The sequence below is a fragment of the Scyliorhinus torazame genome, chromosome 1, assembly GCF_047496885.1.
Source record: "Scyliorhinus torazame isolate Kashiwa2021f chromosome 1, sScyTor2.1, whole genome shotgun sequence".
Lineage (NCBI taxonomy): Eukaryota > Metazoa > Chordata > Chondrichthyes > Carcharhiniformes > Scyliorhinidae > Scyliorhinus > Scyliorhinus torazame.
This window is the reverse complement of record NC_092707.1, coordinates 233,417,301-233,442,368: the sequence shown is the minus strand read 5'-3', so window position 1 is coordinate 233,442,368 and position 25,068 is coordinate 233,417,301. Positions and strand designations below refer to the sequence as shown.

General features: G+C 45.3%; 1 protein-coding gene across 6 annotated transcripts in view; it reads left to right on the top strand.

Moving 5' to 3' along the window:
* Positions 1 to 25,068, top strand: part of senp6a (SUMO specific peptidase 6a) — a 209,781-nt gene that overhangs the window by 83,768 nt on the left and 100,945 nt on the right. For 4 of the 6 annotated variants that reach the window (XM_072503335.1, XM_072503322.1, XM_072503316.1 and 1 more), the window contains 3 exons: positions 2,620 to 2,643; positions 7,705 to 7,775; positions 8,493 to 8,647. In XM_072503335.1, the coding sequence (XP_072359436.1) occupies positions 2,620 to 2,643; positions 7,705 to 7,775; positions 8,493 to 8,647 (250 nt within the window). The remainder of the gene's footprint in view (positions 1 to 2,619; positions 2,644 to 7,704; positions 7,776 to 8,492; positions 8,648 to 25,068) is intronic. The other 2 variants (XM_072503336.1, XM_072503329.1) reach the window with 1 other exon arrangement.

The following is a 25,068-nucleotide window of genomic DNA, read 5'->3' as shown; positions in this document are numbered from 1 at the left end:
GACACTGTTTAATGCCAGATTCCAATTACACCATGAGGAAAGGCGAGGATGAAAAATGGACATTTAATCTATTGAAACTCTTTTTCTAGTAGAAATCATTACAATCTTTTAATTAATTTGGTATTTTTGGTTCTAATTTCAAATAGCATTTTTATCTATACCATTAAAAATGTTGCACATCTAACAAAAGTATCCCCTTCACCCCCAACTTTTTTAAACTGCAGAGGTTGGGTTTGTTTAACCCTACTTTTTTGAAAAGTATGTTTTCAGAGTCTTCCATCCATAGTGAGATGCTGACTTGCTGCAAGCACCATCAGAACATTGAGGCAGTATCCTGTTTTTCTTTTGTAATCAATGTTTTCTGCAGGTGAGACAGAATCTAATCTTGTATGTTGTCCCCTTTTTACTCTCTCCTTTCTTCCTTTTCTGATACTTGTCTATATATTTAGGGCCTTTTGACCAGCGCGGTCTGGCCACATTCCATTGTAAATCCTTACCATTGAATCATAGAAAAGTATAACAAAGAAGGAAGCCATTTGACCCATTGTGTCTGCCCTGCTGCTTTCAAAGAACTATCCACATTGTCACAATGCGCTGCTCCTTACCATTGCTCATTGCAATTTTTGTTACTTGCAACATTTATCTAAATACCTTTTGAAAGCTTATATGGGGCAATGTCTTTCAAATCCTAACCACTCGTGTTCAAAAAAGCTTTTGCTCATGCCGCCTCTGCTTCTTTTGCCAATCACCTTAAATCTGCACCTTCTGGTCATTGATTGGTGGAAATGGCTTCTGTTTATTTACAAATCCTTCATGATTTTAAGTGCCCGCATCAGATTTCCTCTTGGTATATTCACTGCTCAAAGGAGAACAGCCCCAGTTTTCCAGTCTGTCCACGTGGTTGTATCCCTCACTCTTGAAGCTATGCCTGTGTGTCTCTGCAAAGTCTTCATGCTCTTTCTAAAGTGTGCTGTCCCAAACAGTTCTCCAGCTGTGGTCAGGCTAATAATCTGATTTGGGTTAAGCCTAACCTCTGGACCCTTATGCCTCTGTTTACGAAGTCCAAGATGCTAATGCTTTATAAACTACTTTGTTGACCAGTGTTTCTGTTGAAATGTTGTTATGCCTCTTAGCCAGCCTCAAGGTTAAAATAGGTGTATGTTTCAGTTTGTACAATTAGGAAAATAATCTGTCTCCTAAGTCTTTAGGCATAATATGATGGAAGCAACATTAGCCCAAAAATGTAATTTATAGAAATGAATATTAACCTGTAAAATTAACTCCTATTTTCACATTCACCTGTTTAAACTTCAAAGGAGTGGTGGTGGAGTTGGGTGCAGGCCGTGGCGAAGAAATGTTATAGAAAACAGTCGCAAGTTTTTAAAAAATCTTAAACTGAAAGATTTTGTTTGTGTGTTTAGCTCAATGCATTTCACAGAACACAATCCTAATTTTAACTGTTGCGATTATAGAGACTGTGTTACTGTGTGCCACTTAGTTGAAGCTACCAGCAGAGGGACTGTTTACTTTTTGAAGAGATGGGGAATGCTGAAAATGCAAAATAGTTGCCAAAAATAGATCAGTTGCCTGGATGAGTTTAGTTTGATTTCTGGACTACCTGAGCCCTGATCGTGTTGCATTTACCAGCTTTCATTGTTGATTATTTGCAGCACTTTTTGCATCAAACATTGATCAGCAAAATACAGCTGCAAAAAATTGAAGAAATTATATAGTCTTCTATGTAGGTTTTGCTCTCATTTGATTCCCATGTTTGTACTTGCAAGTTTTTAATATACAAGCAAATGATCAGCGATAAAGCGATTCAGTGTTAGTATTCGATTTATATATTTATATAACAGTTGCAATAAAACAAAACATGTAAGTCCATAGATCAGTCAGTATTTGTAACTGTTTTACTTTAATGTTCTGATGTGTTGATTCTGTACAGCTGTTGACAATATTATTGAGACCTGTGTCTGCTGAGTTGTTTGGAGTCTGATTAATGAAACCTGATGTCTTTTCCTTTTGAAAGAAGATTTCTCTATTTTTTAGCTACCAGCACTGTAGTTACTGCCCAAGTGTTTTTTTTCTAAACATTTAAGCGATGCAACAACAATTTGATCCAAATCCCTATGAATAAGGTATAGATAACTTGATTAAATCTTAAACCCCCAAAATCTCAACCCATTGTAAATGAATAGCTGATATTAATTGAAAATGCCAAATGCATTTTGCAAGCTTGAAGATCTGATTCTGATATTGTTCAAGTTTACAGTACAGTATAAGGTAAAGCCAGGAATGTGATCTTCAAAGTAAGATAGGAGTAAAATTCTAAACTGTTCAAATTTGATTGGAATTTATGTTTTAATTTTGTGATTAAGCATATATTTTGGTTACCAGAGGTGATATTGTTGGAAATTTTATAACCAAAATGTATTTGAAAGATAATCAGAGTTGGTTTTAAGGATCCTTCTCTTAAGTAACTGGAAAGAGCATTATAATTGTCCTTTTAAAGAAATTTGAGAGATTCAAAAATGTAATATACTGATAATTTGCCATGTGTCCACCTGCAACATTAATGTGAGATTATTACCTCTTGTTTTCTTTCGTCTTTTAAAGCAATCTTGGCTTAACTGATGAAGGGTAAGTGTCACTGATGTGTATGTATAACAGCTGGGATCGACATTGCACAGCCTCATAAATAGCTTCATTAGGTGTCAATGCTTTATGTGCTTTTCATTGGGACTTCATTTAAAGTGGGTTCAATCAAGACATGCAAGCACTCTGTTTCACCTGCCCTCATTTAGTGTTTTTTCTACCATGGTGGTATTTTTCCATTTACCGCAACTGATGTTCTGTGTGACCTTGCCAACCCAGGTGTAATTTTTTGCCAAATTAGTGTTGCACAATAAGCATGACAAAAATGCTTCAGGATGTGCTTGATGTAATTCTGACCACACTGTTCATTGACCCCCAACCACTTTAAATTTTGATCTCAGTTGCTGAGCTCAATATGAACGTTTTCGAAATGACCTAAATTTAATCTTGCTGGTCTGCTATTCGCTAACAAACCTGTGCAATCAACTTTAATTTCTATTCCAAAGCTGCTGATGTCTTTCTTGTATTGCCATTCTAATATAAGATCTAGGTATTGGAAATCTAAACCCTTGTTTGCAAAATGTGATGGGATTGAAGTAGTTTCAGATTGAGGTAGTGCTGAATTGGATTAGCTTGAAGGATCCAGTGCAATTTTCCAATGAGTGATCATTTAGTCCACCATCACGTTAGCACAATGGTTAGCACAGTTGCTTCACCGCGCCAGGGTCCTGGGTTTGATTCCCGCTTGGGTCATTGTGCGGAGTCTACACGTCTCCCCGTGTCTGCGTGAGTTTCCTCCAAGTGCTCCAGTTTCCTCCCACAAATCCCGAAAGACGTGCTTGTTAGGTGAATTGAACATTCTGAATTCTCCCTCTGTGTACCAGAACAGGCTCCAGAGTGTGGTAACTAGGGGATTTTCACAGTAACTTTATTGCCGTGTAATGTAAGCCTACTTGTGACAATAATAAAGATTATTATTATTATACAGTCTGCTGCTCTACCAAGGTGACTATTATTCAGCCTCTTTGCATCAAATTTTATTCTGAGTATAGTTTGCATTGAGAAATCATGACTAATTCATGGTTAATTTCATCTTAATTGTAAATCTATAGAAAGTAACTTGTAGTTGGTAACAATTTTTATTGTGAAAGAATATTTGTGAAATTCTCCCAAAAGCATTTGGCACTCAAAAGGATGAAGCAGAATGTTTAACGAGCTGAATAATTGTTTTTGCACCAAGATTTGTGGTAATTCTCAACATGTTTTGCTCAAGCCTTCAGTCTCGTGGGCAACTCATGTACAAGATAATGTTATGAGCCAGGACTTAGAAACTCCAAAGTGTATTATGACGTTCACCTGACCTATAACCTTTATGTTGAATTTGGTAGGATGAGCACAAAAGCCTTTGCTTCAGGTGTGATTCATCAGACTTCCTAGGCGCTTTAAACAAAACAAGGTTTATTCTAAGAATGTAGTTAACATATATACATGTATTATGTATGTAAGCACAGCAAAAAGTTTTATCAATTACAAACATAAAGACAATACAACAGCTACAGTAACTTAATGAATTCCACCTTAGCTGTTCCAATTCAATAACAAAATCCAATAAACCAAAACCCCTTTCAAGGGCATGGCCCAGCACACTGTATTCTCACTTGAATGGGACTGGTCCTTTCCCTGAGATTCTGATCCAGTTTCAACCAGCAGTTTCAAACTTCCGGAAAACAACTCTACCTTTAAAATTACCACGGCAGTCTGCCACACAAATGTGTTTTTCACTGGAACAGCTTTTAAAATGAAAACCGGGAAAACATTTATTTTTCCTTCTGCAGTCCAAAGCAACCAAATGAAAACTGAACCCAAAAATAACCCTCTCACCTGACGGCCGCATCCCATCTCCACCCACAAAATGACATCACTGAAGTTGTGCTACAAGTCACATAATAAGAGACCAAACCTTTCTTAAGGGACACTCGCATGACATTAGTGACATTTTCACTTGTATCATAAAAGTATGCCACTGATTTGACATTTGAGCCCAATTTTAATTATGCTGAAATCCATTAAGGCAAATTGGTTCAGCTTGTATTTAAATTATCTGGTTTTACACGGGTGCAGCCTCTTGGGTGGATTCTGGTACATCCTATCTTGCTTTGCATAATGTAGCTTAATGCATTTTGCCTAATAGTGAAACTTCAGGTGTGCTGTCGCTAAATGCAGAATGACATGGTCCCATTCTTCATTGCGTCATTCAAATGCATCTCACTGCCATGTAAATGCAGACGTCTTGTCTAACCTTAATTGTGGATTTTTGATAAGAATATGAATTGCATGTGCTCATGTCCATTTCTTGTAATCTGTCATTTTAAAGAAAAGTTGTGTTATGCAGAATTGTTCACCAGAACCTAGGCTAATTTTCATTGGTCTTATTTATAATTGCACAGGATGTGCAATGCGAAACAGGCCGTTGGACCCACATTCCAATGTTTATGTCCCATATGAGCCTCCTCCCAACCCTCTTTATTTAATCATCCGATCCTGTCAAGTTAACCTTCTGCTCCTTGCTCCATCATGTGTTTATCATGCATTTCTGCCATTCAGCATAACATGGTAGTGAGTTCCATATTTTAACCATGGCCTGGCTGAAAATGTTTATGGAAGGATTCCATATTGGATTTATTAGTTCTAGATGGGTCATAAGTATATGATCATCACCAATAAAGCCCATATTGAACAATCTGCTCTTAGTAAAACAGAATTTTATCTTTCTTTGCCCAGTTGTTTGTAGGTAGAACTCCAAGAAACCTCTATTTTGGCACAAATAATAAATCAGTTTGGATCAGACGTTCTTAAAACAGTCTTTGCTTTGCATTGGCAATGCCTCTTCAAACTGAATGTAAATAATCATTTCTGTAAGTGTTGGGTCTTGCTCTAGTGCTGTGGGTAGTCTGAATATTCATGGATGTGGATGTTGCTGGCTGGACCAGCATTTATTGCCCACCCCTAATTGCCCTTGAACTGAGTGGCCATTTCAGAAGGCATTTAAGAGTCAACCACATTTCTGTATGCCTGGAGTCACATGTAGGCCAAACCATGTATAGTGAATCAGCTGGGCTTTTAGCGACAATAGACAATGGTTTTATGGTTATCTTTTAAAAAATATTTTTATTCTCCTTTTTCTCCTCCCAAATTTGCACCCACCAACAATAAACAATAAGCAGTAACGAATATAATGTCAATCCCCATATCAACAACAACAACAACAATCCCATCCCCCCCCCCCCCCCCCCCCCCAACCAACTGCCCGCATGTTAACATAAACAAATAACAAAAAGGAATCCGGAATCACCCATAGTCACCATTAACCCATACAGTCTCCCCCCCCCCCCCCCCCTGAAAGTACATAATGAATAACGCCCATGAAGTGTAGAACTCCTCCATCCTTCCCCTCAGTTCAAACTTTAACCATCTCAAAATGCTAGAATTCCAACAGTTCCCCCCGCCACGCCAGAGCACAGGGTGGAGAGGCTGCTCTCCATCCCAACAGGATCCACCTTCGAATGATCAACGAGGCGAAGGCTACAACATCTGCCTCTGCACACATTTCCAACCCCGGCTGGTCGGACACCCCGAATTTGGCCTCCCGAGATCCCGGGTCCAGTTTCACGTGCACCACTTTAGAGATTACCCTAAAAACCTCCTTCCAGTAAACCTCCAGCTTTCGACAGGACCAAAACATATGAACGTGATTTGCGCCGCCCCCCCAAACATTCACACACATCTTCTACCCCCTCAAAGAGCCAGCTCATCCTCGCCCTTGTGAGGTGTCCTCTATATACCACCTTCAGCTGTATCAGCCCCAACCTCGCGTACGAGGTGGAGGCGTTCGCTCTCCGGAGCACCCCACACCAGAACCCCCCCCTCCATACCCTCTCCCAACTCTTCCTTCCACTTTGCTTTGATCTCTTCCAATGGAGCCTTCTCCTCTTCCAAAATAGCCCCGTAAACCGCCGCACTAACCCCTTCCCCAGTCTCCCTGTCGTCAGCAATGTGGAGGCCAGCTCCACCGGGAAGCTCTGTATCTCCTTCCTGGCAAAATCTCGAACCTTCATTTATCTAAACATTTCCCCCTGCTCCAGCCCATACTTCGTTCCCACCTCCTTCAATCCTGCAAACCGACCCCCAAGAAACAAATCTTTTAGTGTCTTAATCCCTTCTCCTCCCATTTCCGAAAATTTCTGTCCCACTTCCCTGGCTCAAATCTGTGGTTCCCCCGAATCAGCATTTCCCTTGACCCTGCACCCAACCCGAAGTGTTGGCGAAACTGCCTCCAAATTCTCAAAGCTATTATTACCCGACTCCCTGAGTACTTCCCCGGGGCCATCGGGAGTGACGCTGTTGCTAGCGCCTTCAATCCCGACCTCCTACACAAACTCTCCTCCATTCTGACCCACTGGGAATCAACCCCTCTGACCCAGCTCCGCACCTTTTCCACATTCGCCGCCCAGTAATAATACATCAGGTTCAGAAGACCCAAACCCCCTGCCTGCTTTCCCCTCTGTAGCAGCACCTTTCCTCTGGCCATCTTCCCTCCCCATATGAACGAGGTAATCATTCCTTCAATCTCTCTAAAAATGCGTTTGGCAGGAAAATCAGCAGGCATTGGAAAATAAACAGAAATTGCAGAAACATGTTCATTTTAACCGCCTGTACCCGACCCGCCAGTGACAGAGGGAGACCATCCCACCTTGCCAGATCAGCTTTCACCCTCCCACCAAAATGTTGTACCTATGGAGGCCCCCCCCCCACTCCCGAGCAACCTGCACCCCCAGATATCTAAAGTGTGGTTTTATGGTTATCATTAGGCTTTTACATCCAGCTTTGATTGGATTCAAGTTTCAGCATCTTGGTGGGATCCTGATCCCGGTCCTCAGAGCATTACCCTGGGTCTCTGGGTTACTAGTCCACCAGGCTACCGTCTCCCTGTTTGTTGAGAACTATATTTGAATACCTTGGATCATCTGTAGAAATTGTGCATTGGGCTGGAAAATCTATTTAGTGTGAAGACCAATTTTTAACTTAAAATCCGTTGTATGATTTCAGAAAAGAATATCCAGCCGATGTTCAAAGGGTTCCCATAGACAGTATTATTTTAATGGAGCCTGATGAAAGAGGTGAGTCTGACTGGCTTACGGCTGATTTCTTAGGTTTTGTGTTTCTATCTGCATTGGTTTTCTTATCTCTGTGGTCACCAGACAGCTACATTCTGTTAATAGTCAGGAGGTGGATGGATGTGAGATACCCAGCTAGTTCTATGACATTCAACAAACTAAAACTATCTGTGGAATGGCTAAAATAGAAACAGAAAATACTGGAAATACCCAGCAGGTCAGGCAGCATCGGTGGAAAGAAATACAGAGCTAACATCAGGTCTGTGACCTTTCAGTCCTTGACTGGCTGACCTGCTCCAGATGTAAGCAGTCTTGAGTGCAAGTGTGCTGTGTCATTCACTGTAGATGGAATTGTTTGGTGCTGTGATTCAGTGTTATGTTCTTCAAACGAATATTGCACATATGAAAATGAAAATAAAAATGAAAATCGCTTACTGTCACAAGTAGGCTTCAAATGAAGTTACTGTGCAAAGCCCCTAGTCGCCACATTCTGGTGCCTGTTCAGGGAGGCTGGTACGGGAATTGAACCGTGCTGCTGGCCTGCCTTGGTCTGCTTTCAAAGCCATCGATTTAGCCCTGTGCTAAACCAGCCCCTGAAGATGCATCTTCAGTATTTTACTCTTGTAAGCATTCTGCAAATTTAACAGTCTTTTCATATTGTTAAGTGTATTGCTAGTTTCATAAGCTCTTTACAACGGGAGATCATTGCTTTTTTGTTAGATGTGGGCTCTCCAGAATTAGAAGAACAGATGTTGTCCACACCAAATATTAAAAGACGTGTTTTGACGAAACGGCCAAGAGAAGGTTTAACAGCAGCATTGTCGGAAGCAACAACTCTTGAAGCATCTGCTCCACAAAGTCTGACACACACCGAGGTGGGCACTAGAGATTTTCTTTGTGTATATATAGAGATTGACGGTGCTGTAACTATCAATTAATGCAAAACAGAACTGAGAACGCAGTAAAACCTGTTGCTGATGGGAACGACCGAGTTGATTCTTTTGATGTGGTTGGGATATTTCAGCAAGTGCCCTCGAATTTTAGGGAAATAGTGATATTTAGTTGATATGATTAATCTGTTTATTTTGGGATGTGTTAATCTGGGATTTGGATGTGTGCTGCCAGTTGTCTCTATTTAGAGAATATTAATGAAGAAAACGTCATGCACTGCATGTGGAAATATTAATCATGCAGAGAGTATTCACAAGTATGCCCTGTGTGAGATCATTTGCAGAGGTGACTTGATTTATTAAAAACAAAACAAGCTTTCTGATTGGTGCAGGTAGTGGTTCAAGATGGTGGGAATTGGGTTGCACGTCTGGGTGAAATGTTCATAACAGGTGAGACCATACTGTCTGCCAACACTACAAGAACACAAGGAGCAGGAGTAGACCGTATGGCCCATCAATTCTATGCCATTCGATACAATCATAACTGATCTTGGGTTTCCACTCCACTTTCCCGTCCATTCCCCATCCCGAAAATGAAGTGGTCAATTAGGTTACAGGTGCAGTTGGTGCCTTTAACCATGTGATTTGGAACAACAGTATTACAATCTGTAAGCTAAGAGAAAACATTAGTTTTCTCCTCAAGACCACCTCGACTCAAGTTGCTCAGGGGTCCTGATTCCCAAATTACATCAATACCTGTTTGCCAGCTTGCATTCTGGTTTCCAAATTGCATCCATACCTGTTTTGGGGTTTGGATCCCTGGATACGAATCGCAGCCCCTGATCTCCTTCTCCTCTTCAAGCCCTACCCCCACAAGCTTCATGTACACTGGCAAGGTCGTGTTCCCTCTCCACACCACCGTGCCCTCCAAACAACGTTGTCTTGTGGTACAAAGTAATGATCTTGGTAGTGATTCACTTCACACATTGATTTAAAAAAAAACAAGCTTAACTTCATATCTTTGGCAGGCCATAATTTTTGTAGACTTTGCAGTCGTTTGATACTGAGTGGCTTGCTGGGCCATTTCAGAGGGCATTTAAGAATTAAATTCATTGCTGTGGGGCGGGAGTCACCTAGTCCAGACCAGGTAAGCAGATTTTAAAAATTCCAGATTTATTAATTGAACTTAAACAGCTGCTGGAATTTGAAATGTCCCCCGATATGAGAGCAGTTTTCAATGAGGATGTGGTTTTGTTGATTTATTTCTACATGGCAAATGTAGAAATAAAGAAAGCATACTTTATATAAGAGTGTGTACACTTGTGTTTAAATTTTCAAATTAGGGCGGCACTGTGGCACAGTGGTTGGCACAGTGGTTAGCACTGGGACTATGGCGCTGAGGACCCAGGTTCGAATCACAGCCCTAGGTCATTGTCCGTGTAGAGATTGCACATTCTCCCCGTGTCTGCATGAGTTTCACCCCCACAACCCAAAGATGTGCAGGTTAGGTGGACTGGCCAAGCTAAATTGCCCCTTAATTGGGGAAAAAAAATAATAATTGGGTACTCTAAATTTATATAAAAAAACTAAATTCAAATTATCGAATTACCTTTATGTTCAATGTGTTTAAACATGTGGATATACCAGTTCGGTGGAAGAATTTCATTGAGTGCTGTACTGATTTATTTTTTTCTTAAAACTGGATTGGTCATGCAGAATTGTCCTTAGTGTTCAAAAAAAAAAGGTTTGGTGGCATTAGTGGGTTATGGCTAGGGTGGGGGTGTGGGCTGGGTAGGGTGCTCTTTCCAATATTTTCAAATACACTTGGGGAGGCAGTGATGAGTGGCAATGTGACCAGACTAGTAATCAGAGCCCGAGGCGATTGCTCTGAGGGAACGTGTTCGAATCCCGGCAGCTCGTGAAATTTTAATCAAATTATTAAATATGGAATTTTTAAAAATCTTATCCTTGCCCGATCTGGACCACATGACTCCAGACCCACAGCAATGTGACTAACTCTTAAATGCCCTCTGAAATGGTCTAGCAAGCCACTCCGTAGCAAACCACTACAACAGGGGTTTTCAAACTTTTTTTGCCCGGGACCTGTTTTTTACCAACTGGCCATCCTTCAGGACCCAAGCCGGCCGACCTTTGCGACCCACACCGGCTGATTCGTGACCCACCATTTTTTCAAGTTTAATGCGACAGGTGAATCTCATTTGTCCTCTTGTTCTCACTCCAATCTGGTTCACAGGAGGAGCGAGCAATGAGCATATCGGGTGCAGATTTCAGCCGGTTCCTTTGGACTGTCTTCATCTTTGTGAGGAAGGAAAATCCAACCATGTCAGTCATTGTAAAAGGCAAAAGCAACAAAATACTTGTTTTACTCAGCACTGGATACTCCTTGGAGACGCTACTCCAGAATGCTGACAGCCTCATTGACTTGTAAAAAAAAAAATTTAAGAGTACTCAATTATTTTTTTACTTTAAGGGGCAATTTAGCATGACCAATCCACATAACATGCACATCTTTGGGTTGTGGGGGTGAAATCCACGCAGACACAGGGAGCGTGTGCAAACTCCACACGGACAGTGACCCAGTGCCGGGATTCAAACCCGGGTCCTCAGTGCCGTAGTCCCAGTGCTAATCACTGTGCCATGTGCCGCCCTGATAGCCTCATTGACTTGTGGCGTGTTTTTAATGTGTTGTCACCGGCGAGGTGTAGAATTTCAGTTTCTTCATTTGAAGTCAGTTGCCAGTTTGGGGGTCTCAAACTCAGAGATTTTTCACCCATTCTTCTCTCTCAAAATCTGAAACTTCTGCTCTGGAAAGTAGCGAGTAAAACTGTTGATCAGCGCACCCAGATGCGACTGAATAAGGTTGGTTAGTCTATTGACAATTCCGTGACTAACACTGTTGTCTTCGATGTGTCATCACAGTGTGGGGAACACGTAATAGTTTTGGCTTTGCCATCCTTTCAATTACTTTTGGAAAGCATTGATTTCTTCACAGTGCTGAAAGCAATCACCATCCTTCCCTTGTGATTGAGATTCAGTTCATTTAGAATTAAAAAAGATGTCTGCAAGGTAAGACCTAGTTAGCATCCAACTCTCATCAGCAAACTAATCAGCCAGAGGGGACAATTTTTCAAGGAAGAAAGCGTGGATTTGCTACATCACTTTGTAAACTCTGACTAGCACCCGACCCCATGACAGGCAATGTACTTCTGTGTGGAACAGTACATGTGTGTGCTCGGCCCTCATATCGGAATATAGCCTCAAAAAGTCTGCTATTGAGTGCGCTGTGTTTAATGAAATTCACAACTTTCACTTCCTTTCAACACCACCTCAAGATCAGATGGAATTCCTTTCGATGTCAATTCCTCACGGCAAATAAAACAATGATTCCAAACAACATCCTGGCCATCTGCCTCCTTAATCCTTGTTATAACTCCGCTGTTTTTGCAGATCATGTTGGCTGCTCCATCACTTGTGATTCCTCTGCAATGAACCCAGTTGAGCCCGGACATTCCAGTGACATAAGTATTCAGTGCTTCATTAATCTTTGCACCAGTCGTGTGGGTTGGTAATGTCAGGCAGCACATCAAAACCTCATAAAAATCACTGTGCCAAACATACCTAACGTAAACTAGCAAGGTTACACAATCTGAACCATCTGTACTTTCATCCAGTTGTATTGAGAACTCCTGTGCAGATTTAAATGAGAAATAAGCTGGGCTTCTAAATTCTCAGCAATATCACAAATTTGGCGAGCCACTGTGTTATCATAACTGGGATGCAATTCACTTTCTCAGCTAACTTCTCATCTGGGACCGTTAGAACTATGTTTATTGCTGCAGGGATAATTAATCTCTCTGCCACACGGTGGGGCATTTTCTCTTTAGCTACATAGCAAGCTAACATGTAAGAGGCCAATTGTACTTTTGTCATCAATGTAACATTTCTGCTGAGGACTTCAGCTGACGATTTAAGTTCTCGCTGCAACCTTTGAAAAAAATCAAGAGGTTTATCCTTGAACTCACCATGCATAGTCTTCAAATGCTTTTGAAGTTTTGAGGGTTTTAAACTTCCATTTGCCAGTACTTGCATATAACACATATGGGCGTTACATCCTAATTTGCATTGGCAATAAAGTCATACCATAAAAAAACAATCATCTTTATACTCCTTTGTTCCTGATTTCAGCTTCTTAATGGGTTGTTCACCAGAGGCCCTGGAGCTCAAACCAACACTATTTTGTCCTGCTGTGGACTCTTCTGAGCCACTCTCACCAGCAGATTTAGTTGTGAGATCCTGGTCTGTTTGTGTCTCTGACCCTCTCTTACTGTGAAATTATCCATTTTAAATTCTTCAGTCCTATTGCTTGCTTGCTCCTAACAAAATGGCAGAATCTCTCTTCAGCCCAGGGCACATAACATCCGTGCATGACCTCTCTGCCGCTGCTCCAGGCAGGAAGACTTCAGCAATTTATATTAAAAAAAAATTTGCTCCAGGGTCAGAGCGCTGATGTCAGGAGGAGACTGTCTGCCCCGCTGGGCTCCATGCCTGCGCACTGCTGAGGGAGCACGCATGTGCGGGCTGGCCTGCATTCTGAAAGCCGGTCACGGCCATTGGACACGACTTCCCGAGATCAGGACTGCTGCGATGCATGGCCCCCTGACCCGCCCAACACCCACCCGCCGCCCACCTGTGGGTTGCGACCCTCTGTTTAAAAATAACTGCACTACAACGTCTACAAAAAGGAATTAAACTGGCTGGAACACTTGGCTTCGACCTCTGCACCAGCAGCATCAGACCAGTCGATCCGGCAAAGTCCTCCTTACTAACATGCCAAAATTGGGAGAGCTGTCTCACAGATGAGTCAAGCACCAGCCTGACATAGTCATACTCATGGAATCATGAATTACAGATAATGACCCAGGCACCACCAGCACCATTCCTGGCTATGTCCTGTCCCATAAGCAGGAGCAAGCGGCACAGTAATATACAGTACGCAGAGTTTCCCTGGGTGTTTCAACATAGACTCTGGACCCCATGAAGCTTCACGACGTCAGGCCAAACATGGGTACAGAAACTTCCTCCTCCTCTCTTTCCCCTACCCTCACCTCCACCCCAAACCTCAGCTAATAAACCTGCATCCTCCATGTTGGATACCGCTTGGGGGAAATACTGAGGGCAGCTGGGGCACAAAATGTGGGGGGCTTCAATGTCCATCACCAAGAGTAGCACCACTACTGATTGAACTGACCGAGTCTGAAAGAACTGCGGCAGGTAGTGAGGGACAAACCTACTTGACATTGTCCTCACCAGTCTACCTGACACAGGTGGATCTGTTCATGATGGTATTAGTAGGAGAGGCCACCACACAGTCGTTGTGGAGATGCAAATTAAATGTTGGTCACTCGGTCCATCGTGCCTGCTCTGCCATTCAGTAGGATCGTGGCTGTTCTAACCTTTCATCTTTCTTGCTTATAAAGAATCTTATTTCCTTCTTCCTTAAAGATATTCAAAGACTGCCTCAGCTATCTTTTGAGGAAGAGAATTCCAATTCTCCCAACCCAAGAGAGAAATGTTTTTCTTATTTGCCGTAACCCCTTATTTTTAAACAGTGGCTCCTAGTTCTAGATTCTCCCATGAGAGAAAACATCCTTTCCATATCCACCCCATCAAGACCTTCAGGAGCTTCTATGTTTCAATCAGATTGTCTCTTACTCTTCTAATCTCCAGCAGCTACAAGCCTAGCATCTCTAGCCTTTCCAAACATTAATCTAGTAAACCTTCTCTGAACTGCTTGCAATGCATTTCTTTAAATAAGGAAAACCGGTACTTTACACAGCACTCCAGATGTTGTCTCATCCATGTTCTGTATAACTGAAGCATAACCTCCCTACTCTTGTATTCAAACAATAATATTCTATTAGCTTTGCTAATTACCTGCTGTACCTGCATGCTAACCTTTTGTGATTCATGTACTAGGACACTCCGATTCCTCTACATCTCAGAGCTCTGCAATCTCTCACCTTTTAGATAATGTGCTTTTTATTTGTCCTGCCGAATTGAACAACCTCACATTTTCCCACATTATACTCCATTTTCCAGATCCTTTCCCACTCACCTAACCTATCTTTTGTGGCCTCCTTATGTCCTCTTCACAACTTACTTTCCTATCTATCTTCATGTCATCAAACTTAGCACCCATACCATCGGTGCCTTCATTCAAATCATTTAAATAAATTGTAAAGAGTTGAGGCCCCAGCACCGATCCCTATGGCACACCACTTATTCTGCCAACAAGGAAATGGCCCGCTTATGCCTACAGTGTTTCCTGTTAGCGAGCCGATCTATTTTATCCATTCCAACATGTTACCCCGTACACCATGAGCTTTTATTTTCTGCCATTGCATTGGGAAACCCTCCTTCATGTTGTGTGGCACTATCACTGAGCTAACGAGGATAGATTTAGATCAGATCTACCAGACCAAAACTGGGCATTCAAGAGGCACTGTGGACTAACCCGACTCTACCATTACCATCAAACTGCAGGATTAATTCTGGTTCAATGAAGAGTGCAGTGGGACATGCCAGGAGCAGCACCAGGCATACCTAAAAATTTGGTGTCAACCTGGTGAAGCTTGAACACCGGACTACTTGCATGACAAACAATAAAAGCAGAATGCGATACACAGAGCAAAACAATTCCTAACCAACCGCTCTGCAGACGTGCCACATCCAGTCATGGATGGCACTGGACAATTAACGAATAGGAGGAGGAGGCTCTACAAATATCTCCATCCTCAGCGATTGGAGAGCCCAGCAATTCAGTACAAAAGCCAAGGCTGAAGCATTTGTAACAATCTTCAGCCAGAAGTGCAGAGTGGATAATCCATCTTTACCTCCTCCTGACACCCTACATCATGGATCCCAGCTCTCAGACAATTTGATTAATTCTACGTCATATCAAGAAATGGCTGAAGCCATTGGATATTGCAAATGCTATGAACCGTGACAATATCCTAGCAATTGTACTGAAGACTTGTGCTCCAGAACTAGCCATGCCACGAGTCAAGTTGTTCCAGTACACCTACAATCTTGGCATCTACCCAGCTGTGTGGAAAGCAGCCAACTATGTCCTGTCCACAAAAAGCAGGAAAAATCCAACTCTGCCAATGACTGCCCCATTAGTTTATTCTCGAATACCAGCAAAGTGATGGAAGGAGTTGTCGACAGTGCTATTGAATGCCATTCACTTCGAAACAACCTACTCACTGATGCTCAGTTTAGGTTCTGCCGGTACCACTCAGCTCCTGACCTCATTGCAGCCTTGGTCCAAACATGTACTGAAGAGCTGAATTCAAGAGGTGAGGTAAGAGTGACTTCCCTTGACATCAAGGCCACGTTTGACTGGGCGTGGCACCAAGAAGCCCTAGCAAAACTAAAGTCAATGGGAATCAGGAAAAACTAGTTGGAATCATGCCTAACACAAAGGAAGATGGTTGTTGGGTGTTGGCAGTCAATCATCTCAGTCCCAGGACATCACTGCAGGACTCAACCTGGGAGGTGAGTAGTGTGTTTAAAAACCTTACCTTTACAGGAGCAGCCCTTTGGATTTCGGCGGGAACCGGAAGTTCGACCTCTGGCAAGTCCCCCCCCCCCCCCCAACCAATAAATTCTGGTGGAGAGGAAACCCGAGACACTACACGTGTAGTGTCTCCCACCCACCCTCCTCCTCTAACCTAATAATAAGACCCATTGGTGTAAGGTAAGTGCCAAATTATATTATTAGCATTGTGCAGGTCAAGGATTGGAGGTGGAGGAGCAGTCTCTGTCAGCGAGAGAACCTGAGAACATCTCAGAAGGTAAGCAAGTGATTTTTACTTTTATACCTTTTTTTTCAAATTGTGTGTGTCGGGGGGAAACTGAAGTGACATCACAGAAAAGCTGTGACCTGAGTGGCTGGTTGGGATTCTACCCTAAATTTTTTTGAGTATTTGGGAACTAATTAAACATAATAACTTAATTATAATTTAGAGGATATCTAAGCCAGAGATCGGAGAATATTATAGTTAGCTATCGCATTTCTATTAGAAATCTAGTGCTAGGAAACAGATAGTTGACAGTAACTTTGTAATTTAAAAAAAAAAGTATTTAAAAAAAAAAAAGACAAATTAATTGACGCAATGTCAGTTAGAGGGGTGCTGTGCTCTGACTGTGAGATGTGGCAGGTCCGGGAGGCTTCCAGCGTCCCGGATGGCTTTATCTGCAGAAAGTGCACCCAACTGCAGCTCCTCACAGACCGCATGGTTCGGTTGGAGCAGCAATTGGATGCACTTAGGAGCATGCAGGTGGCGGAAAGCGTCATAGATCGCAGTTATGTAAGTGTGGTCACACCCAAGCTGCAGGCAGAGAAATGGGTGACCACCAGAAAGGGCAGGCAGTCAGTGCAGGAATCCCCTGTGGTTGTCCCCCTCTCGAACAGATATACCCCTTTGGATACTGTCGGGGGGGATAGCCTATCAGGGGAAAACAGCAGCAGCCAGAGCAGTGGCACCACGGCTGGCTCTGATGTTCAGAAGGGAGGGTCAAAGCGCAGAAGAGTAATAGTTATCGGGGACTCTATAGTCAGGGGCACAGATAGGCGCTTCTGTGGACGTGAAAGAGACTCCAGGATGGTATGTTGCCTCCCTGGTGCCAGGGTCCAGGATGTCTCCGAACGGGTAGAGGGAATCCTGAAGGGGGAGGGCAAACAGGCAGAGGTCGTTGTACATATTGGTACTAACGACATAGGCAGGAAGGGGCATGAGGTCCTGCAGCAGGAGTTCAGGGAGCTAGGCAGAAAGTTAAAAGACAGGACCTCGAGGGTTGTAATCTCGGGATTACTCCCTGTGCCACGTGCCAGTGAGGCTAGAAATAGGAAGATAGAGCAGACAAACACGTGGCTAAACAGCTGGTGTAGGAGGGAGGGTTTCTGTTATCTGGACCACTGGGAGCTCTTCCGGGGCAGGTGTGACCTGTATAAGATGGACGGGTTGCATCTAAACCGGAGAGGCATAAATATCCTGGCCGCGAGGTTTGCTAGTGTCACACGGGAGGGTTTAAACTAGTATGGCAGGGGGGTGGGCACGGGAGCAATAGGTCAGAAGGTGAGAGCATTGAGGGAGAACTAGGGAATAGGGACAGTGTGGCTCTGAGGCAGAGCAGACGGGGAGAAGTTGCTGAACACAGCGGGTCTGGTGGCCTGAAGTGCATATGTTTTAATGCAAGGAGCATTACGGGTAAGGCAGATGAACTTAGAGCTTGGATTACTACTTGGAACTATGATGTTGTTGCCATTACAGAGACCTGGTTGAGGGAAGGGCAGGATTGGCAGCTAAACGTTCCAGGATTTAGATGTTTCAGGCGGGATAGAGGGGGATGTAAAAGGGGAGGCGGAGTTGCGCTACTTGTTCAGGAGAGTATCACAGCTATACAGCGAGAGGACACCTCAGAGGGCAGTGAGGCTATATGGGTAGAGATCAGGAATAAGAAGGGTGCAGTCGCAATGTTGGGGGTATACTACAGGCCTCCCAACAGCCAGCGGGAGATAGAGGAGCAGATAGGTAGACAGATTTTGGAAAAGAGTAAAAACAACAGGGTTGTGGTGATGGGAGACTTCAACTTCCCCAATATTGACTGGGACTCACTTAGTGCCAGGGGCTTAGACGGGGCAGAGTTTGTAAGGAGCATCCAGGAGGGCTTCTTGAAACAATATGTAAACAGTCCAACTAGGGAAGGGGCGGTACTGGACCTGGTATTGGGGAATGAGCCCGGCCAGGTGGTGGATGTTTCAGTAGGGGAGCATTTCGGTAACAGTGACCACAATTCAGTAAGTTTTAAAGTACTGGTGGACAAGGATAAGAGTGGTCCGAGGATGAATGTGCTAAATTGGGGGAAGGCTAATTATAACAATATTAGGCGGGAACTGAAGAACATAGATTGGGGGCGGATGTTTGAGGGCAAATCAACATCTGACATGTGTGAAGGCTTTCAAGTGTCAGTTGAAAGGAATACAGGACAGGCATGTTCCTGTGAGGAAGAAAGATAAATACGGCAATTTTCGGGAACCTTGGATGACGAGTGATATTGTAGGCCTCGTCAAAAAGAAAAAGGAGGCATTTGTCAGGGCTAAAAGGCTGGGAACAGACGAAGCCTGTGTGGCATATAAGGAAAGTAGGAAGGAACTTAAGCAAGGAGTCAGGAGGGCTAGAAGGGGTCATGAAAAGTCATTGGCAAATAGGGTTAAGGAAAATCCCAAGGCTTTTTACACTTACATAAAAAGCAAGAGGGTAGCCAGGGAAAGGGTTGGCCCACTGAAGGATAGGCAAGGGAATCTATGTGTGGAGCCAGAGGAAATGGGCGAGGTACTAAATGAATACTTTGCATCAGTATTCACCAAAGAGAAGGAATTGGTAGATGTTGAGTCTGGAGAAGGGGGTGTAGATAGCCTGGGTCACATTGTGATCCAAAAAGACGAGGTGTTGGGTGTCTTAAAAAATATTAAGGTAGATAAGTCCCCAGGGCCGGATGGGATCTACCCCAGAATACTGAAGGAGGCTGGAGAGGAAATTGCTGAGGCCTTGACAGAAATCTTTGGATCCTCGCTGTCTTCAGGGGATGTCCCGGAGGACTGGAGAATAGACAATGTTGTTCCTCTGTTTAAGAAGGGTGGCAGGGATAATCCCGGGAACTACAGGCCGGTGAGCCTTACTTCAGTGGTAGGGAAATTACTGGAGAGAATTCTTCGAGACAGGATCTACTCCCATTTGGAAGCAAATGGACGTATTAGTGAGAGGCAGCACGGTTTTGTGAAGGGGAGGTCGTGTCTCACTAACTTGATAGAGTTTTTCGAGGAGGTCACTAAGATGATTGATGCAGGTCGGGCAGTAGATGTTGTCTATATGGACTTCAGTAAGGCCTTTGACAAGGTCCCTCATGGTAGACTAGTACAAAAGGTGAAGTCACACGGGATCAGGGGTGAACTGGCAAGGTGGATACAGAACTGGCTAGGCCATAGAAGGCAGAGGGTAGCAATGGAGGGATGCTTTTCTAATTGGAGGGCTGTGACCAGTGGTGTTCCACAGGGATCAGTGCTGGGACCTTTGCTCTTTGTAGTATATATAAATGATTTGGAGGAAAATGTAACTGGTCTGATTAGTAAGTTTGCAGACGACACAAAGGTTGGTGGAATTGCGGATAGCAATGAGGACTGTCTGAGGATACAGCAGGATTTAGATTGTCTGGAGACTTGGGCGGAGAGATGGCAGATGGAGTTTAACCTGGACAAATGTGAGGTAATGCATTTTGGAAGGGCTAATGCCGGTAGGGAATATACAGTGAATGGTAGAACCCTCGAGTATTGAAAGTCAAAGAGATCTAGGAGTACAGGTCCACAGATCACTGAAAGGGGCTACACAGGTGGAGAAGGTAGTCAAGAAGGCATACGGCATGCTTGCCTTCATTGGCCGGGGCATTGAGTATAAGAATTGGCAAGTCATGTTGCAGCTGTATAGAACCTTAGTTAGGCCACACTTGGAGTATAGTGTTCAATTCTGGTCGCCACACTACCAGAAGGATGTGGAGGCTTTAGAGAGGGTGCAGAAGAGATTTACCAGAATGTTGCCTGGTATGGAGGGCATAAGCTATGAGGAGCGATTGAATAAACTCGGTTTGTTCTCACTGGAACGAAGGAGGTTGAGGGGCGACCTGATAGAGGTATACAAAATTATGAGGGGCATAGACAGAGTGGATAGTCAGAGGCTTTTCCCCAGGGTAGAGGGGTCAATTACTAGGGGGCATAGGTTTAAGGTGAGAGGGGCAAAGTTTAGAGTAGATGTACGAGGCAAGTTTTTTACGCAGAGGGTAGTGGGTGCCTGGAACTCACTACCGGAGGAGGTAGTGGAGGCAGGGACGATAGGGACATTTAAGGGGCATCTTGACAAATATATGAATAGGATGGGAATAGAAGGATACGGACCCAGGAAGTGTAGAAGATTGTAGTTTAGTCGGGCAGTATGGTCGGCACGGGCTTGGAGGGCCGAAGGGCCTGTTCCTGTGCTGTACATTTCTTTGTTCTTTGTTTGTTCTTTGACTGCCTCAGCATAGTGTCTTTGGCCCAACCATCTTCAGCTGTTTCATCAATGACCTTTCCTCTATGATAAAGTCAGAGCAGGGGACTACTAAAGCAGTCCGTACCCATTTTCAGCAAGATCTGTATAATACCCAGGCTTGGACTGATGAGTAACATGTGCACCAAGGACAATGAGCATCTCCAATGAGAATCCAACCATCTCCCCTCGCTATTGAGTGGCAACATCCTGGGGTTATCATTTTTTTTTTTAACAAGCAACTTTAATGAGGTATTTTTTGGCATTACAAACAACAACAGTATAAAAACAGTGTACAAAGAACAATAAACATAGTGCAAACACCAACACCCATCCCTCCAAGACTGTCCTATTTAACCCCCTATTCTATGCTACTCAGCCTCCCCCCGCGCTAACGATTAATTCTCTGCAAAGAAGTCGATGACTGGTTGCCACCTCCGGGCGAACCCTAACACTGACCCGCTCAAGGCGAACTTAATGTTCTCCAGGCCGAGAAAGCTCGCCATGTCAGTTAACCAGGCCTCCGACTTTGGGGGCTTTGAGTCCCTCCAAGCTAATAGTATCCGTCTCCGGGCTACCGGGGAGGCAAAGGCCAGAACATATGCCTCTTTCTCCTCCTGGATTCCCGGATCTCCGGACACCCCACAAACCGCCACCTCTGGACTCATTGCCACCCTTGTTTTCAATACTCTGGACATGACGTCCGCAAACCCCTGCCAATATCCTTGAAGTTTTGGACACGCACAGAACATGTGGACATGGTTCGCTGGTCCTCCCGCACATTTTACACACCTGTCCTCCACCCCAAGGAATCTACTCACCCGTGCCACTGTCACATGGGCCCGGTGTACCACATTGAATTGGATCAAGCTGAGCCTTGCGCGTGTAGTGGTCGCGTTGACTCTGCTCAACGCGTCCGCCTATAAGCCGTCCTCCATCTCTCCCCCAAGCTCCTCCTCCCACTTATGCTTCAGCTCCTCGGTCTGCGCCACCTCCGCCCCCATTAGTTCTTTGTAGATGTCCAAGGCACTCCCCTCCCCCACCCATCCCCTAGACACTGCGCTATCCTGGTTCCTTAGTGGCAGGAGTGGGAAGGATGATATCTGTCTGTGCAGAAAGCCCCGCACCTGTAAATACCTGAAGTTGTTTCCTATTGCCAACCCAAACTTCTCCTCCAGCGCCCTTAAGCTAGGGAAACTCCCTTCCAGGGTCCTCTCAATTCCCGCCCTTCGCCATATTCGAACCCCCCCATCCAGGCTCCCTGGGGCAAACTGATGGTTGTCACATATTGGGGACCAAACCGATGGTCCTACTTCTCCAACGTACCTCCTCCACTGACCCAGATCCTCAAGGCCGCCACCACCACGGGACTGGTGGAATATCTTGACGGAGGGAACGGCAGAGGTGCCATTATCAACGCCCCCAAGCTGGTGCCCCTACATGAAGCTGCCTCCATCTGCTCCCAAACTGACCCCGCCCCCACCACCCACTTCCTTATCATCGCAATATTAGCCGCCCATTAGTAATTACTGAAGTTTGGCAGAGCAAGCCCCCTCTCCCCCCGATTCTTCTCGAGCATCGCCGCCTTCACCCGCGGGAACTTACCCGCCCAGACAAAGCCTAAAATGATTTTATTAATTCTCTTAAAAAAGGACTGCGGGATGAAAATTGGGAAGCACTGGAATACAAATAAAAATTTTGGTAGGACCGTCATCTTAACCGTCTGCACCCTCCCAGCCAGTGACAACGGTAACGCATCCCATCTCCGAAATTCGCCCCTCATCTGCTCGACCAACCGGGACAAGTTCAGCTTGTGTAACCGGCCCCAGTCGCGTGCCACTTGTATCCCTAGGTACCTAAAACTGTCCCCTACTAACCTAAACGGCAGCTCCCCCAGCCGACCCTCTTGCCTGGACTACAATCATCTCGCTCTTTGTCATGTTGAGTTGATATCCCGAAAACCGACCAAATTCCCCCAAAGTCACCATGATCTCACCCATCCCTGCCCCTGAATCTGCTACATATGCAGGTCGTCCGCATACAGTGAGACCCTATGTTCCCTGCCGAACCAGCCCCTTTAAGCTCTCCGAGCAATTGCCAGCGGCTCTATAGCTAACGCAAACAGCAGGGGGGGGAGGGGGCATCCCTGTCTTGTCCACCGGTGCAGTCTAAAATAGTCCGAGGTCGTCCTATTCGCCCTTACACTAGCCTCCAGGGCCTGATACAACAGCCTGACCCAGTCGATAAAGCCCCCTGCCGAACCCAAATCGTCCCAGCATCTCCCATAAATAATCCCACTCCACCCGTTCAAACGCCTTTTCCGCATCCATTGCCACAACTACCTCCACCTCCCTACTCTCCGGGGGCATCATAATCACGTTGAGCAGCCTTCTTATGTTGGCCACCAACTGCCTGCCCTTGACAAACCCGGTTTGATCCTCCATAATCATATCCGGCACACAATCTTCAATCCTGGAGGCCAAAACTTTGGCCAGCAACTTGGCATCCACATTAAGCAGGGAGATCGGCCTATATGACCCGCATAGCTCCGGGTTCTTGTCCGACTTCAATATTAACGAAATAGTGGCCTGTGACATTGTCGGGGGCAGCACCCCTCTGTCCCTCGCCTCATTGAAAACCTTGACCAACAACGGCCCTAATATCCCCGAGAATTTCTTGTTGGATTCCACTGGATACCCATCCGGCCCCGGGGCCTTACCCGACTGCATTGCCTTCAAGCTCTCAGCTATTTCTTTGGCCCTGATCAGGGCCCCCAGCCCATCCACCAGCTCCCTGCCCACCCTTGGGAAGGTCAGTCCGTCCAAAAAGCGTCTCATCCCCTCGGGCCCCGTGGGGGGTTCCGAGCGATAGAGTCTGCTGTAAAAGTCCCTGAACGCCCTGTTTAGCCCAGCCGAGTCCCCTAACAGATTCCCATCCCCATCGACCGCCTTTTCTATTTCCCTGGCCACCTCCCTCTTCCTAAGCTGCTGTGCCAGCATTCTGCTGGCCTTCTCCCCATGTTCATAAAATGCCCCCCTCGCCTTTCTAAGCTGCTCCACTGCCTTGCCTGTGGACAACACCCCAAACTCAGCCTGCAGCCTCCGACGTTCCATTAACAGCTCCCCCCCCCCCCCACCCCCGGGGTTGCCGCATACCTCCTATCTATCTGTAGGATCTCCTCAACCAGTCAGTCCGTCTCTGCCCTATCCGTCCTGTCCCTATGAGCCCGGAGCACAATCAGCTCCCCTCTCACCACTGCTTTCATTGCCTCCCAGACCACCGCTGCTGAGACTTGCCCCGTGTCATTGACCTGCAGGTAGTTCTGCATGCACTTCCTCACCCTCTCGCACACTGCCTCGTCCGCCAACAAGCCCACGTCCAATCTCCATTGTGGGGACTGGAAGCTCTCCTCACTAACCTGCAGTTCCACCCAGTGTGGGGCATGATCCGAAATAGTGATGCCCGAGTACCCCATGTCCACCACCCCCGCCAACAAATCCCTGCTCAGAATGAAAAAATCAATCCGGAATAAACCTTATGCACATGCGAATAGAAAGAAAACTCCCTCCCTGTCGGCTGTCTAAACCTCCATGGGTCGACCCCCCCCCCCCCAATCTGCTCCATGAACCCTATCAGTTCCTTTGCCATTGCTGGCACCCTCCCCGTTCTCGAACACGACCGGTCCAGGCCAGGGTCGATGACAATATTAAAATCCCCTCCCATCACCAACTTGTGCGAGTCCAGGTCAGGTGTCTTCCCCAGCAACCTCCTTTATGAATTCTACATCGTCCCAGTTTGGCACGTACACGTTAACCAAGACTACCTTCCTCACCTCCAGCTTACCGCTCACCATGACCTAACGCCCCCCCCCCCTCCTGTCCAAGACTATACTGCCCGCCTGGAATTGCACCCGCTTATTGATTAAAATCGCCACCCCTCTAGTCTTTGTGTCCAGCCCCGAATGAAAGACCTGATTGACCCAACCCTTCCTTAGCCTGACTTGATCCGCCACTCTCGGGTGTGTCTCCTGCAACATCACCACGTCCGCCTTCAGAGCCCTCATGCGCGAACACACGGTCCATTCAGCCCTCTAACATTCCAGGTGATCAGCCTGGTTGGGGGGCACTGTTTCCCACCCCCTGCTGATCAGCCATCCCCTTTCCTGGGCCCGCCCCCAGCCCAGGCGCCGCGCCTCCATTGGCATGCTCTAGGCAGCCCCCACCCCCGCCAGCAGAGTAACTCTTT